Source organism: Carassius carassius, chromosome 8, assembly GCF_963082965.1.
Source record: "Carassius carassius chromosome 8, fCarCar2.1, whole genome shotgun sequence".
Taxonomy (NCBI): Eukaryota; Metazoa; Chordata; class Actinopteri; order Cypriniformes; family Cyprinidae; genus Carassius; species Carassius carassius.
Window position 1 is genome coordinate 45,846 of NC_081762.1, and position 11,655 is coordinate 57,500.

The following is an 11,655-nucleotide window of genomic DNA, read 5'->3' on the forward strand; positions in this document are numbered from 1 at the left end:
GACTTTTTCCTACTGAAGTCAGTGACAACCACCAAGTGTTAGATTACCAGCAATCTTCAAAATATCTTCTTTTGTGTTTAACATAAGAAAGCAACTCAAAGGTTTGGAACGACATGAGGCTGAGTAAATGGTGACAGTGTTCATTTTTGGGTGAATGGTCCCTTTAACATGGCTGCTTATCCTGCAGATATCATTACATTGTAAACTATTGCCTCATCACTAGCATTTCTGCTTTGAGGATAACAGCATTGTTTCAGTCATCAGTGTCTGATAAGAATGATTAGTGTGACTACTTATCATGAGAAACTAATTTACAATCTGACAACACAAACTGTGATGGTGAGATGTAGACTGTTGGAGTAATAATAATAATAATAGTTTTAGACTGTAACCCTCCCTGAGGTGAATATGTAGGTAAATCACTGGGGGAAAAAAAATCAGTCATATTCATACATTCACTTTGAAACATGTATTCAGCAGCTCCCAATACTTTTCTTTAGGGGGAAGTTGTGGCCTAGTAACCTTGGGTTGTGGGTTCGAATCTCGGGCCGTCAATACCACGACTGAGGTGCCCTTGAGAAGGGCACCGAACCCCCAAATGCTCCCCAGGCTCCGCAGCATAAATGGCTGCCCACTGCTCCGGCTGTGTGTGTGTGTTCACTGCTCCGGCTGTGTGTGTGTGTTCACTGCTCCGGCTGTGTGTGTGTGTGTGTGTGTGTGTTCACTGCTCCGGCTGTGTGTGTGTGTGTGTGTGTGTGTTCACTGCTCCGGCTGTGTGTGTGTGTGTGTGTGTGTTCACTGCTCCGGCTGTGTGTGTGTGTGTGTGTTCACTGCTCCGGCTGTGTGTGTGTGTGTGTGTTCACTGCTCCGGCTGTGTGTGTGTGTGTGTGTGTGTGTTCACTGCTCCGGCTGTGTGTGTGTGTGTGTGTGTGTGTTCACTGCTCCGGCTGTGTGTGTGTGTGTGTGTTCACTGCTCCGGCTGTGTGTGTGTGTGTGTGTGTGTGTGTGTGTTCACTGCTCCGGCTGTGTGTGTGTGTGTTTGTGTGTTCACTGCTCCGGCTGTGTGTGTGTGTGTGTGTGTGTGTGTGTTCACTGCTCCGGCTGTGTGTGTGTGTGTGTGTTCACTGCTCCGGCTGTGTGTGTGTGTGTGTGTTCACTGCTCCGGCTGTGTGTGTGTGTGTGTGTGTGTGTGTTCACTGCTCCGGCTGTGTGTGTGTGTGTGTGTTCACTGCTCCGGCTGTGTGTGTGTGTGTGTGTGTGTTCACTGCTCCGGCTGTGTGTGTGTGTGTGTGTGTGTGTGTGTTCACTGCTCCGGCTGTGTGTGTGTGTGTGTGTGTGTGTTCACTGCTCCGGCTGTGTGTGTGTGTGTGTGTGTTCACTGCTCCGGCTGTGTGTGTGTGTGTGTGTGTGTGTGTGTGTGTGTTCACTGCTCCGGCTGTGTGTGTGTGTGTGTTCACTGCTCCGGCTGTGTGTGTGTGTGTTCACTGCTCCGGCTGTGTGTGTGTGTGTGTTCACTGCTCCGGCTGTGTGTGTGTGTGTGTGTGTTCACTGCTCCGGCTGTGTGTGTGTGTGTGTGTTCACTGCTCCGGCTGTGTGTGTGTGTGTGTGTGTGTTCACTGCTCCGGCTGTGTGTGTGTGTGTGTGTTCACTGCTCCGGCTGTGTGTGTGTGTGTGTGTGTGTTCACTGCTCCGGCTGTGTGTGTGTGTGTGTGTGTGTTCACTGCTCCGGCTGTGTGTGTGTGTGTGTGTGTTCACTGCTCCGGCTGTGTGTGTGTGTTCACTGCTCCGGCTGTGTGTGTGTGTTCACTGCTCCGGCTGTGTGTGTGTGTTCACTGCTCCGGCTGTGTGTGTGTGTGTGTTCACTGCTCCGGCTGTGTGTGTGTGTGTGTGTGTGTGTTCACTGCTCCGGCTGTGTGTGTGTATGTGTGTGTGTGTTCACTGCTCCGGCTGTGTGTGTGTATGTGTGTTCACTGCTCCGGCTGTGTGTGTGTGTGTGTGTTCACTGCTCCGGCTGTGTGTGTGTGTGTGTGTGTTCACTGCTCCGGCTGTGTGTGTGTGTGTGTTCACTGCTCCGGCTGTGTGTGTGTGTGTGTTCACTGCTCCGGCTGTGTGTGTGTGTGTGTTCACTGCTCCGGCTGTGTGTGTGTGTGTGTTCACTGCTCCGGCTGTGTGTGTGTGTGTGTTCACTGCTCCGGCTGTGTGTGTGTGTGTGTTCACTGCTCCGGCTGTGTGTGTGTGTGTGTTCACTGCTCCGGCTGTGTGTGTGTGTGTGTGTTCACTGCTCCGGCTGTGTGTGTGTGTTCACTGCTCCGGCTGTGTGTGTGTGTGTTCACTGCTCCGGCTGTGTGTGTGTGTGTGTGTTCACTGCTCCGGCTGTGTGTGTGTGTGTGTTCACTGCTCCGGCTGTGTGTGTGTGTGTGTTCACTGCTCCGGCTGTGTGTGTGTGTTCACTGCTCTGGCTGTGTGTGTGTGTGTGTGTGTGTTCACTGCTCTGTGTGTGTGCACTTTGGATGGGTTAAATGCAGAGCATGAATTCTGAGTATGTGTCACCATACTTGGCTGAATGTCATGTCACCTTGATACATATATAATATATAGATATAACATGATATTATGAATCCCACAATAACCACATTTTGTCTATATTTATTATACTTTACAAGTTCATCAACACAATCAAATCAAACATTAACTTAAGAAATTACTGTAACAGAATCTAAAAAGGAATCTACATTTTAGAGTGCAATAGAATTAACGAATAAAGTATTAAAAAAACATGAAGCACATGAAGTTCCACTCGTTTAAAGCCCTTGCAATTTACTGTAAAAGAAACAGAAGTATGAGTGATTATTCTCAAAGCAGTTTTGTTAAAGATGTAATTGTTGATTAAGAGGATGTTGATGGTAATATTAATAATCATACCTGTCCTCCACGGTTCTGCTGGACGGATAGTAAACCTTAAAGGAGAAGCCACTTCTTGGAAAAGAGCCCTGAAAGAGTAAGACAGGAACGCATTTCACATCAACCTCCTGAATGATCAAATTCCTTCAGTACAGCCGTGACACACACACATAATGCCCCCCCCCCCACACAAACACATCAACACATGTGGTGTTGTGTACCGGGTTGATGCACAGGCAGTCTGTGTTGCAAACGTTGAACGGGTCGTATTTGTCGGCGAAGACGATGACGTCAGGAACAGGATAAACTCGTAGAGCGTAATCGTACGGCCAGTGCACCGGACACACGTAGAGCGGCAGCGGCGTCAGATGACCTTGTGACAAGACGGTCTTCACAAACTGCAGAACAAACACAAAAACACTCCATTCAGAGAACAGCCATCTTTAGAAAGAACTGACGAAAGGATAGCTAATATTCGTCCTAGATTATAAATAACTAAACAGCTAAGAAATGTAATCTAATGATTAACTCATTAAATTTAAGTACACAATTAAAAAAAAAACCTCTACTTCAATTGACCTGTTTTGGGTCCTCGACTCTAAAAACTGGAAGTGATGTGGATTTGACGTGCGTTTCTGATTGATGCGGCAGAGTATGTTCACCAGATAAACTGGCTAATAATGCAATGTATTTATTTGTGCTAATGAACAAGCTTAAAATAGGGTATTTAACCCTAAAAAAGTACAAAAATGTCATTAACAAATGAGAAACCTGAGCACTTCATTTAGTAGAACTGAAGTTAAAATGTAATTTAAATACTTTGAGCAGGACTGTCTCGGTGCTGTGGTCTTCTTTAAATCCAGATTGAAACTTTTCAAAGATATCGTTTTGAACTAGAAAAGCCTGTAATTGATTTAAAACTGCCTTTTCTAAGACCTTGGATAAAAAAGGCCATTTAGAAATGATACGGTAGTTTGATAAAACACTGATCTAAATTAGATTTCAAAAGTTTAATTTTTATCAATTCTGCTTATCGATTCTGATTGTTTGGAATCTGGAAAATATTTTTGATACTAATCATAACCCAAGGGTCAAATACTGAAGACTGAGTGATACAACTTAGAATTACATAAAGCTCAAGAATGAATAATAATTTGATTTGTATATTGATATGTGGAGTTTAACAACTATCACCTTTGTATCCTCATAATAATTATTATAATCATCTTTTTTTTGCAGTATAAAACAGCCACGTTTACGGTTACATTGTAATTTAATAATTGAAAATTCTTCTGTTCTTATGTGTTATTCTTACTTTTTATACTTTATGATCCAGTCATTATTATGACATTGGTATTGTAGTTGTATTATTAAAAGAACCTTCAATTACTTTTTAAATGCAAACTATAAAATGTGAAATGCTAAGTATGCTAATGTTGTTCATGAGAGGCTATTTTTTATTATTTACTGTAAAAAATAATCTCAGTCAGAAAACACACACACACACACACACAAAAGCACGCACACACGCTCTATATATATATATATAAAGCTCTGGCTCACGTGAGAAGGAATGTCCAGGTTGCTGCTCGGGAGTCGAACACAGTTTCTGCACATCTTATTGACCAGATCTTCTCGAATTACCACCATCTCCTGACTGCAGTACTGAACCCTGAACACAACCCACACAGAGCACACTGAGCTCTCTCTCTCACACACACACACACACACACACACACACACAGAGAGAAACACACACTCTCTCTCTCACACACACACACACACACACACACACCCCCTAACACACACACACACACACACACTCTCTCTCTCACACACACACACACACTCTCTCTCTCTCACACACACACACACACACACACACACACCCTAACACACACACACACACCCTAACACACACACACACAGACACACCCTAACACACACAGACCCTAACACACACAGAGACACACCCTAACTCTCACACACACACACACAGACCCTAACTCACACACACAGACACACCCTAACACACACACACACACACACACCCTAACTCACACACACACACACACCCTAACTCACACACACAGACACACCCTAACACACACACACAGACACACCCTAACACACACACACAGACACACCCTAACACACACACACACACACACACAGACCCTAACTCACACACACAGACACACCCTAACACACACACACACACCCTAACACACACACACACACCCTAACACACACACACCCTAACTCACACACACAGACACACCCTAACTCACACACACAGACACACCCTAACACACACACACACACACACACACACACACCCCCTAACACACACACACACCCTAACACACACACACACACACCCTAACTCACACACACACCCTAACTCACACACACACCCTAACTCACACACACACCCTAACTCACACACACACACACACACACACACACACACACACAGAGCCTAACTCACACACACAGACACACCCTAACACACACACACACACTCACAGACTCACACACACACACAGACCCTAACTCACACACACACACACACACACACACACACACAGAGACACACCCTAACACACACACACACACACATATACACACAGACCTTAACACACAAACACACACACACGCACACACCCCAACTCACACACACAGACACACCCTAACACACACACACACACACACACCCTAACTCTCTCTCTCTCTGTCACACACACAAACTCACTCTCTCTCTCTCTCTCTCACACACACACACACACACACACACACACACACACACACAGACACACACACACTCTGTCACAGACTCACACACTCACACACACACACTCTGTCACAGACTCACACACACTCACTCTCTCTCTCACACACACACACACACACACACCTGCAGGGGTTGGTGGTGAAGACGGAGAAGGGCACACGCTGTCTAAACTCCTCTGTGATGTGTTCAGCCAGTGGAGGTCTGTCAGCAGAAACAGCTTTACACTACACTGTGTTCAAGGACCGTGACTGACTCACGTGAGAATGAAGACTGTTCTAGTATTGAGTGAAACGCTGCTGCTAGCGTTACTATACCTGGGTAAGACCGTGCCGGGCCCGGGGTCTTCTGGTCCAGGAACAAACACAAAACGACTGCTGCAAAAACAGTTTCAGAGGAGTCAGTGAAGTCCATGAACTGTGTGTCGAGCCGTGATTCAGCCGTGACATCACAACACATCAGTTTCAAAGTCTTACCTGTTGTGAATGCTGGGATACTCACAAATGAGATCAGCAAGTGCCTTGAAAGACTCTGCAAACAACATCGAGAACAGTTAGTTCAGCTTCAAACAGGATGGTTTAACAGAAGAGACGTCTAACCTCTGAGTGTTCGGAGCTGGTGTCTGCCGTACGGAGCCGAGGAGAAGTTCCCACAGAAGATGAAGCATGTGGGAGGCATAGCAGAGTAACCTGAAAACACCCAGCATCTCAATCTCACACGTGAACATTCAGCAAGGCATGATGGGGTTGGTTATTCAAAGAAATGCCCCCACTGTTCCTTTTACAATTATTAAGAGATGCTATGAAATGGAAGCAGCATTTTCTGTTTTGCAGCCAATAAGAAAGCAGTTCAATAATCTCCATGTTAGGAAGAGAAATAAATAGATCTGATAAACAAATCTTCATGTAATTATTCTCCATGCCATTATTCTGCATATTACTCGCAAGAGTGATTCTAGATATCAAGAGATGAACATGCGTCCTGATCTGTGATGAGGAGATACAGACAGTTGAAGAGCACAAGGACCTGTTTGAAGCCTGCAGATATTAACTTACTGCTGTCAAAATTCAAACATGACTGCAGACTCAGCTTCCCTTCACTATTAGTCAACTAGTACTGCGGATTAGTAGTAAAAAAGGTTAGTTCACCCAAAACTGAAAGCTGTCATTAATTACTGACCCTCATGTTGTTCCAAACCTGTACACCCTTCGTTCATCTTCAGAACACAATGAAGATATTTCATTCAGACGGCAAGGGAACTGAACGTTCAAGACCCAGAAAGGCAGTAAGGACTTCGCTGAAATAGTCCATGTGAGGTCAGTGTTTCTTAAAGTAATGACGCAACGAGAACCCTTTCTGTGCACATACAAGACTTTATTCAGCGGTTTGTTCTCTTGCGGGTCAGACTTCGACACGTGTTCATGTGTTCGCCGGCTCCTGCGTCAGCATGGTGTTCACAAGATCAATGAAGGGGTGAATCATTTATGACAGCATTTTCATTTTTGAGCGAATTAACCTTTAATATTCTTAGCAGTGCTGCATTCAATCGCACATGCCTTTGTCTAGTGATTGAGAGCAGATATCTATATTGAGACCATGTCTAGAAAGCAGAGTGATGTAATGCTTATATACAGGCACATAATAAAGTTAAAATACTTTGCTAGAAAAACAAGAAAATGTTATGTTTTACCACTAATTACAACAAGAATCATAAGCAATGCTGTTCATCATTCTGAATCATGAACTGATCATGTAATTAGCTGTTGCTATTTTAAATCCTTTTAAAGTCCTGTGTAACATGTTCTGTTCGGTGTTAAAGACTGGCACCTCCAGATGTGCTTCACCAGGAAGTGTGTTTATGCTCATGTTTAAGTCCAGAGCTTGTTCTCTGTGTTACAATCAGTATCTGAGCACAATCTGAGAGCGGAGCAACACTTACATGAACAGTATCTGCACAAATCACGTAAATGTCATAATTTGGTTAATGGTACCAGAACTATTCTGCAGCACATGAGGACTATATTAAAGATGATGTTCATCATATGATTTGTATTGCAGATTAGGGAGCACAATCTAACACACATAAGGCAGGTACTGGACCTGAGAACATGGCTTGGATCTTCTCCAGAACCTCCACACGGTCCAGCCACACGTCTGACACCATCACAAACATGGCGTCCTCGTTCTCCTCCTCCAGCTGCTTCAGTTTGGCCGATGCTTTGACCGCTGTGCTGGACGGCCCGCCGAAGAAGTTTATATTGCCATAATAAGCCCTGGACACAGACAAGAAAACTCATGTGGATGCAGATCGATGTCAGCGACATTCTACAGGAAATAAAAGCTAACACACACCTGGTGAAAGAAGAGGGTTCTGTGGGCGGGAAACCAAACGCGTTGACGTGAAACACTGAATCCTCGTACCATCCTGTGAACGCAGACACATCATGTGATTATCCAGGGATGGAAAGAGCAGAAGAGCGAGAGAACGAGACTCACCTTCAGCCAGAACGAAGCAGGACTCGGTGTAAAGACCGCTGTGAAACTGGTATGAAGAGTGTTAAGGATCAAACGGAGAACCTTCTCTAAGATAGCAGCACAAGTGTGTGGTGATAAGCACAGGAAGGATATTGCCTTTGACATGTTTAGCTGCACTGCGCCGCTGGGGTCCTCGAGGTAGAACTTGCCCTGAAAGAACAGCGTGAGGATGAAGAGACACGACACAGAAACCCTGCAGTGAGCTCCTGAATGTCTGAGAGCAGTGTTTTCTCACTCAAAGTTCAGTGCTACACTGCTCTATCACACGCAGAACCACATCAACACAGCCCAGGCACTAGAAAACATCAGGTAAGTGTTTAAGCTACACAAGCACATGAGAAACTCTTTAACTTACTGCTATGAAACGGATTGTATGAAGCAACCTTTCTGAAATATCCACAAAGCTAATGCTGAAACACTGACATACAGTGACATACCCGTTCATCAGATGCAAGTGAAAGCTGTGATCATTTTATAGCGACAGCAGGATCCCAGAAACATTTTCTTTCAGAATCAACACTGGCTCAATTCATTTTAATATTAATATAAAGTGATTAAGACACTGTAACACATTTCGTATATGAGCTTAGATGTGGACGACTCTACTACAGACAGAGTGAAGGTAAAGTTATTAGTTACCTTTAACTCCTTTGACTTACAGAATTCATTAACTGAAGTCAATATAGACAAAAAATCTGAATATACGATCAGTGAATGAGTGATCCACTCGATCATCGGAGACTCTCGACTAACCCACGAGCACAAACAGCTGAACAGAACCGATCATGAACGAGGGAAGAGGAGGAATACCTCTTTGAGCTGGGTGATCATGCCCAGAACAATCACTTCTCCGACTTTAGCTGTGCTGCCCAGAAGAGCCTCCACCGTCTTCAGCTGTAAAACAGTCACAGATCATCAGCAGCGGCTGGAAATATTAGTCTTCAACAGTCTACACCGAGAGCTTTGTTCAGTTTTACCTGGAATTTGTTTCTCCCTTCATCTGGAGCTGAACCGATAACAGGAGGAGTGAAGAGTTCATGTCTGTGAGTTCGCTGGAAAACGAATAATTATTAAATAACCATAACCCTGTTTACATCTGCTATTAAAAGGAACACTCCACTATTTTTGAAAATAGGCTTATTTTCTAACTCCCCTAGAGTTAAACTAGTGTTGTCAAAAGACTACCAAAAAAAATGAAAATGTTACGGTACCCGGTTTTTTCTTTTTCTTTTTTTAAGTACTGGGAAAATAGTAATAATGTTTATAATTATTACTCTACTATTGCTACCACTAAACAAACTACACACACTACACAAACTAGCTGGGGACTATTTTCAAGCGCTGTGTAATATAACTGCGTCTGCTGAACTCAAGGTACGACTGAAAAGTTCCTTCATTATTACACTTTATTGTACATCTATGCTAAGCTAAGCTAAAAATGCTACCGCTAGTCCCAGAGATCAACTGAATGGATTCAAAAATGGTAAAACTCAACTGTTTAACTTTAGGGGAGTTGGAAAATGTATCCAAATACAGTGGAGTGTTCCTTTAACATGTAAAGATAATATTAAGATATTATAAACATTACGAATTTCCTCATTCATGAAACCCGAACAGAATGAGAGAGGTTTACACCTCAACATGCACAAGCATTCACAACCTCACATGATTTAGGAAGGAAATAAATGTAGTGATCATTCAAAAGCAAAGACAAAGTGACTTGCCTGTTGTAAGATGGTGTACCGCTCTCTGAAGAGCTCGGCTTTATCTCTGGACTGACCGCAGAGTTTAGGGACCGGATGATTCGTCATGCTGATGCTGAAACAGAACAAACACTGATCAGCACTTCATATTCCTGTCATGAACACGGTCTTCATCTCACACCTCAGTGTTGTTCACCAGGGATGATAATGATATTTTTAACATTCTTATTCAGACATAAGTCACATTCACTTGATTCTTATTATTTATTGAAATATTCCTCACGGGACAAATTTCTTTCTTTCTGTGCTGAAGATGAATCGAGGAACATCAAAGGCTCCAATGATGTTGAAAACATTGTCTCTGTAAGTGAAGAACATGAATGTCAGAGACAGCAAGAGCAAACGCTGTGAGTTCAGATAGAAATTAGATTCTCACATGGTTTCATCACAAGCCTGACTGCAATCCTGAACCGCAGCCTCCAGCACCGACAGCTCCACCATACTGGACCCCACTGAGACACAGAACATCATCATCATCACATTAACTATCATCATCTTCATCATCACAAAAATGAAGTCAATTAGAAGCACGCACTTCCTGGGGGTCGGGTGTACTGCGCAGACTCAAACTGAGCTTGCCAACGTACAGTACAGACTAAAAGTTTGGAAACATTACTATTTTTAATGTTTTTGAAAGAAGTTTCTTCTGCTCATCAAGCCTGCATTTATTTGATCAAAAATACAGAAAAAACAGTAATACTGTGAAATATTATTACAACTTAAAATAATAGTTTTCTATTTGAATATACTTATTAAAAATAATTTATTCCTGTGATGCAAAGCTGAATTTTCAGCATCATTCCTCCAGCCTTCAGTGTCACATGTAACATCAGTCGATCACATGATCATTTAGAAATCATTCTAATATTCTGATTTATTATGAGTGTTGGAAACAGTTCTGCTGTCTCATATATTTGATCAATAAAAGGTTAAAAAGAACTGCATTTATTCAAAATAAAAATAAAAAATTCTAATATATATTTTAATAATATATTTTCTTTACTATCACTTTTTATCAATTTAACACATCCTTGCTGAATAAAAGTATTGATTTTATTTAAAAAGAAAAAAATGACTGACCCCAAATTACTGACCAGTAGTGTATATTGTTATAACAAGATATTTTATTCATCAAAGTATCCTAAAAAAAGTATCACATGTTCTGAAAAAATATGAAGCAGCAGAACTGTTTCCAACTTTGATAATGAATCATCATATTAGAATGATTTCAAAAGGATCATGTGATAATGATCCTAAAAATTCAGCTTTGCATCACAGAAATAAATGATAATTAAAAGTATAATACATTTAAAAACAATTATTTTAAATTGTAATAATATATCACAATATTAATTTTTTTCTGTATTTTTGATCAAAAAAATGCAGACTTGATGAGCAGAAGAAACTACTTTCAAAAACATTAGAAATAGTAATGTTTCCAAACTTTTGGTCTGTACTGTAGATGTCACGTGAGCAACCTGTACTTCTTCTAATCGCTGTGGCAAGAGAAATCTGAATCACCCACCGAATCTTGCAGAGAAGGTGAGCGTGAACATGAGAAAATTTTGGTAAGTATTCTGATTAATTATCTCCCTTGACTTCATGCCTCCACGTCCCCCCGATAGCCTCATAGACAGTAAAAGATTGTCTGCGAGCTCAGCTTCT

The 11,655-nt window shown here is 42.4% G+C and overlaps 1 protein-coding gene across 2 annotated transcripts in view; it reads right to left on the reverse strand.

Annotated features, from left to right (window-relative positions):
- Nucleotides 1–2,630: 2,630 nt before the first annotated feature.
- The window catches only part of pole2 (polymerase (DNA directed), epsilon 2), a 10,650-nt gene continuing 1,625 nt past the window's right edge, over nucleotides 2,631–11,655 (reverse strand). The window contains exons 3-19 of one of the 2 annotated variants that reach the window (XM_059555446.1): nucleotides 10,367–10,442; nucleotides 10,214–10,291; nucleotides 9,952–10,045; nucleotides 9,205–9,279; nucleotides 9,038–9,121; nucleotides 8,321–8,377; nucleotides 8,189–8,237; nucleotides 8,045–8,117; nucleotides 7,793–7,965; nucleotides 6,292–6,381; nucleotides 6,169–6,223; nucleotides 6,010–6,066; nucleotides 5,819–5,896; nucleotides 4,465–4,573; nucleotides 3,123–3,299; nucleotides 2,923–2,990; nucleotides 2,631–2,820 (exon numbers count right to left, since the gene is read on the reverse strand). In XM_059555446.1, coding sequence (XP_059411429.1) covers nucleotides 2,802–2,820; nucleotides 2,923–2,990; nucleotides 3,123–3,299; nucleotides 4,465–4,573; nucleotides 5,819–5,896; nucleotides 6,010–6,066; nucleotides 6,169–6,223; nucleotides 6,292–6,381; nucleotides 7,793–7,965; nucleotides 8,045–8,117; nucleotides 8,189–8,237; nucleotides 8,321–8,377; nucleotides 9,038–9,121; nucleotides 9,205–9,279; nucleotides 9,952–10,045; nucleotides 10,214–10,291; nucleotides 10,367–10,442 — 1,412 coding nt within the window. In that variant the 3' untranslated portion in view covers nucleotides 2,631–2,801. Of the gene's footprint in view, nucleotides 2,821–2,922; nucleotides 2,991–3,122; nucleotides 3,300–4,464; nucleotides 4,574–5,818; nucleotides 5,897–6,009; nucleotides 6,070–6,168; nucleotides 6,224–6,291; nucleotides 6,382–7,792; nucleotides 7,966–8,044; nucleotides 8,118–8,188; nucleotides 8,238–8,320; nucleotides 8,378–9,037; nucleotides 9,122–9,204; nucleotides 9,280–9,951; nucleotides 10,046–10,213; nucleotides 10,292–10,366; nucleotides 10,443–11,655 lie in introns of both variants that reach the window. The other variant, XM_059555445.1, reaches the window with a different exon arrangement.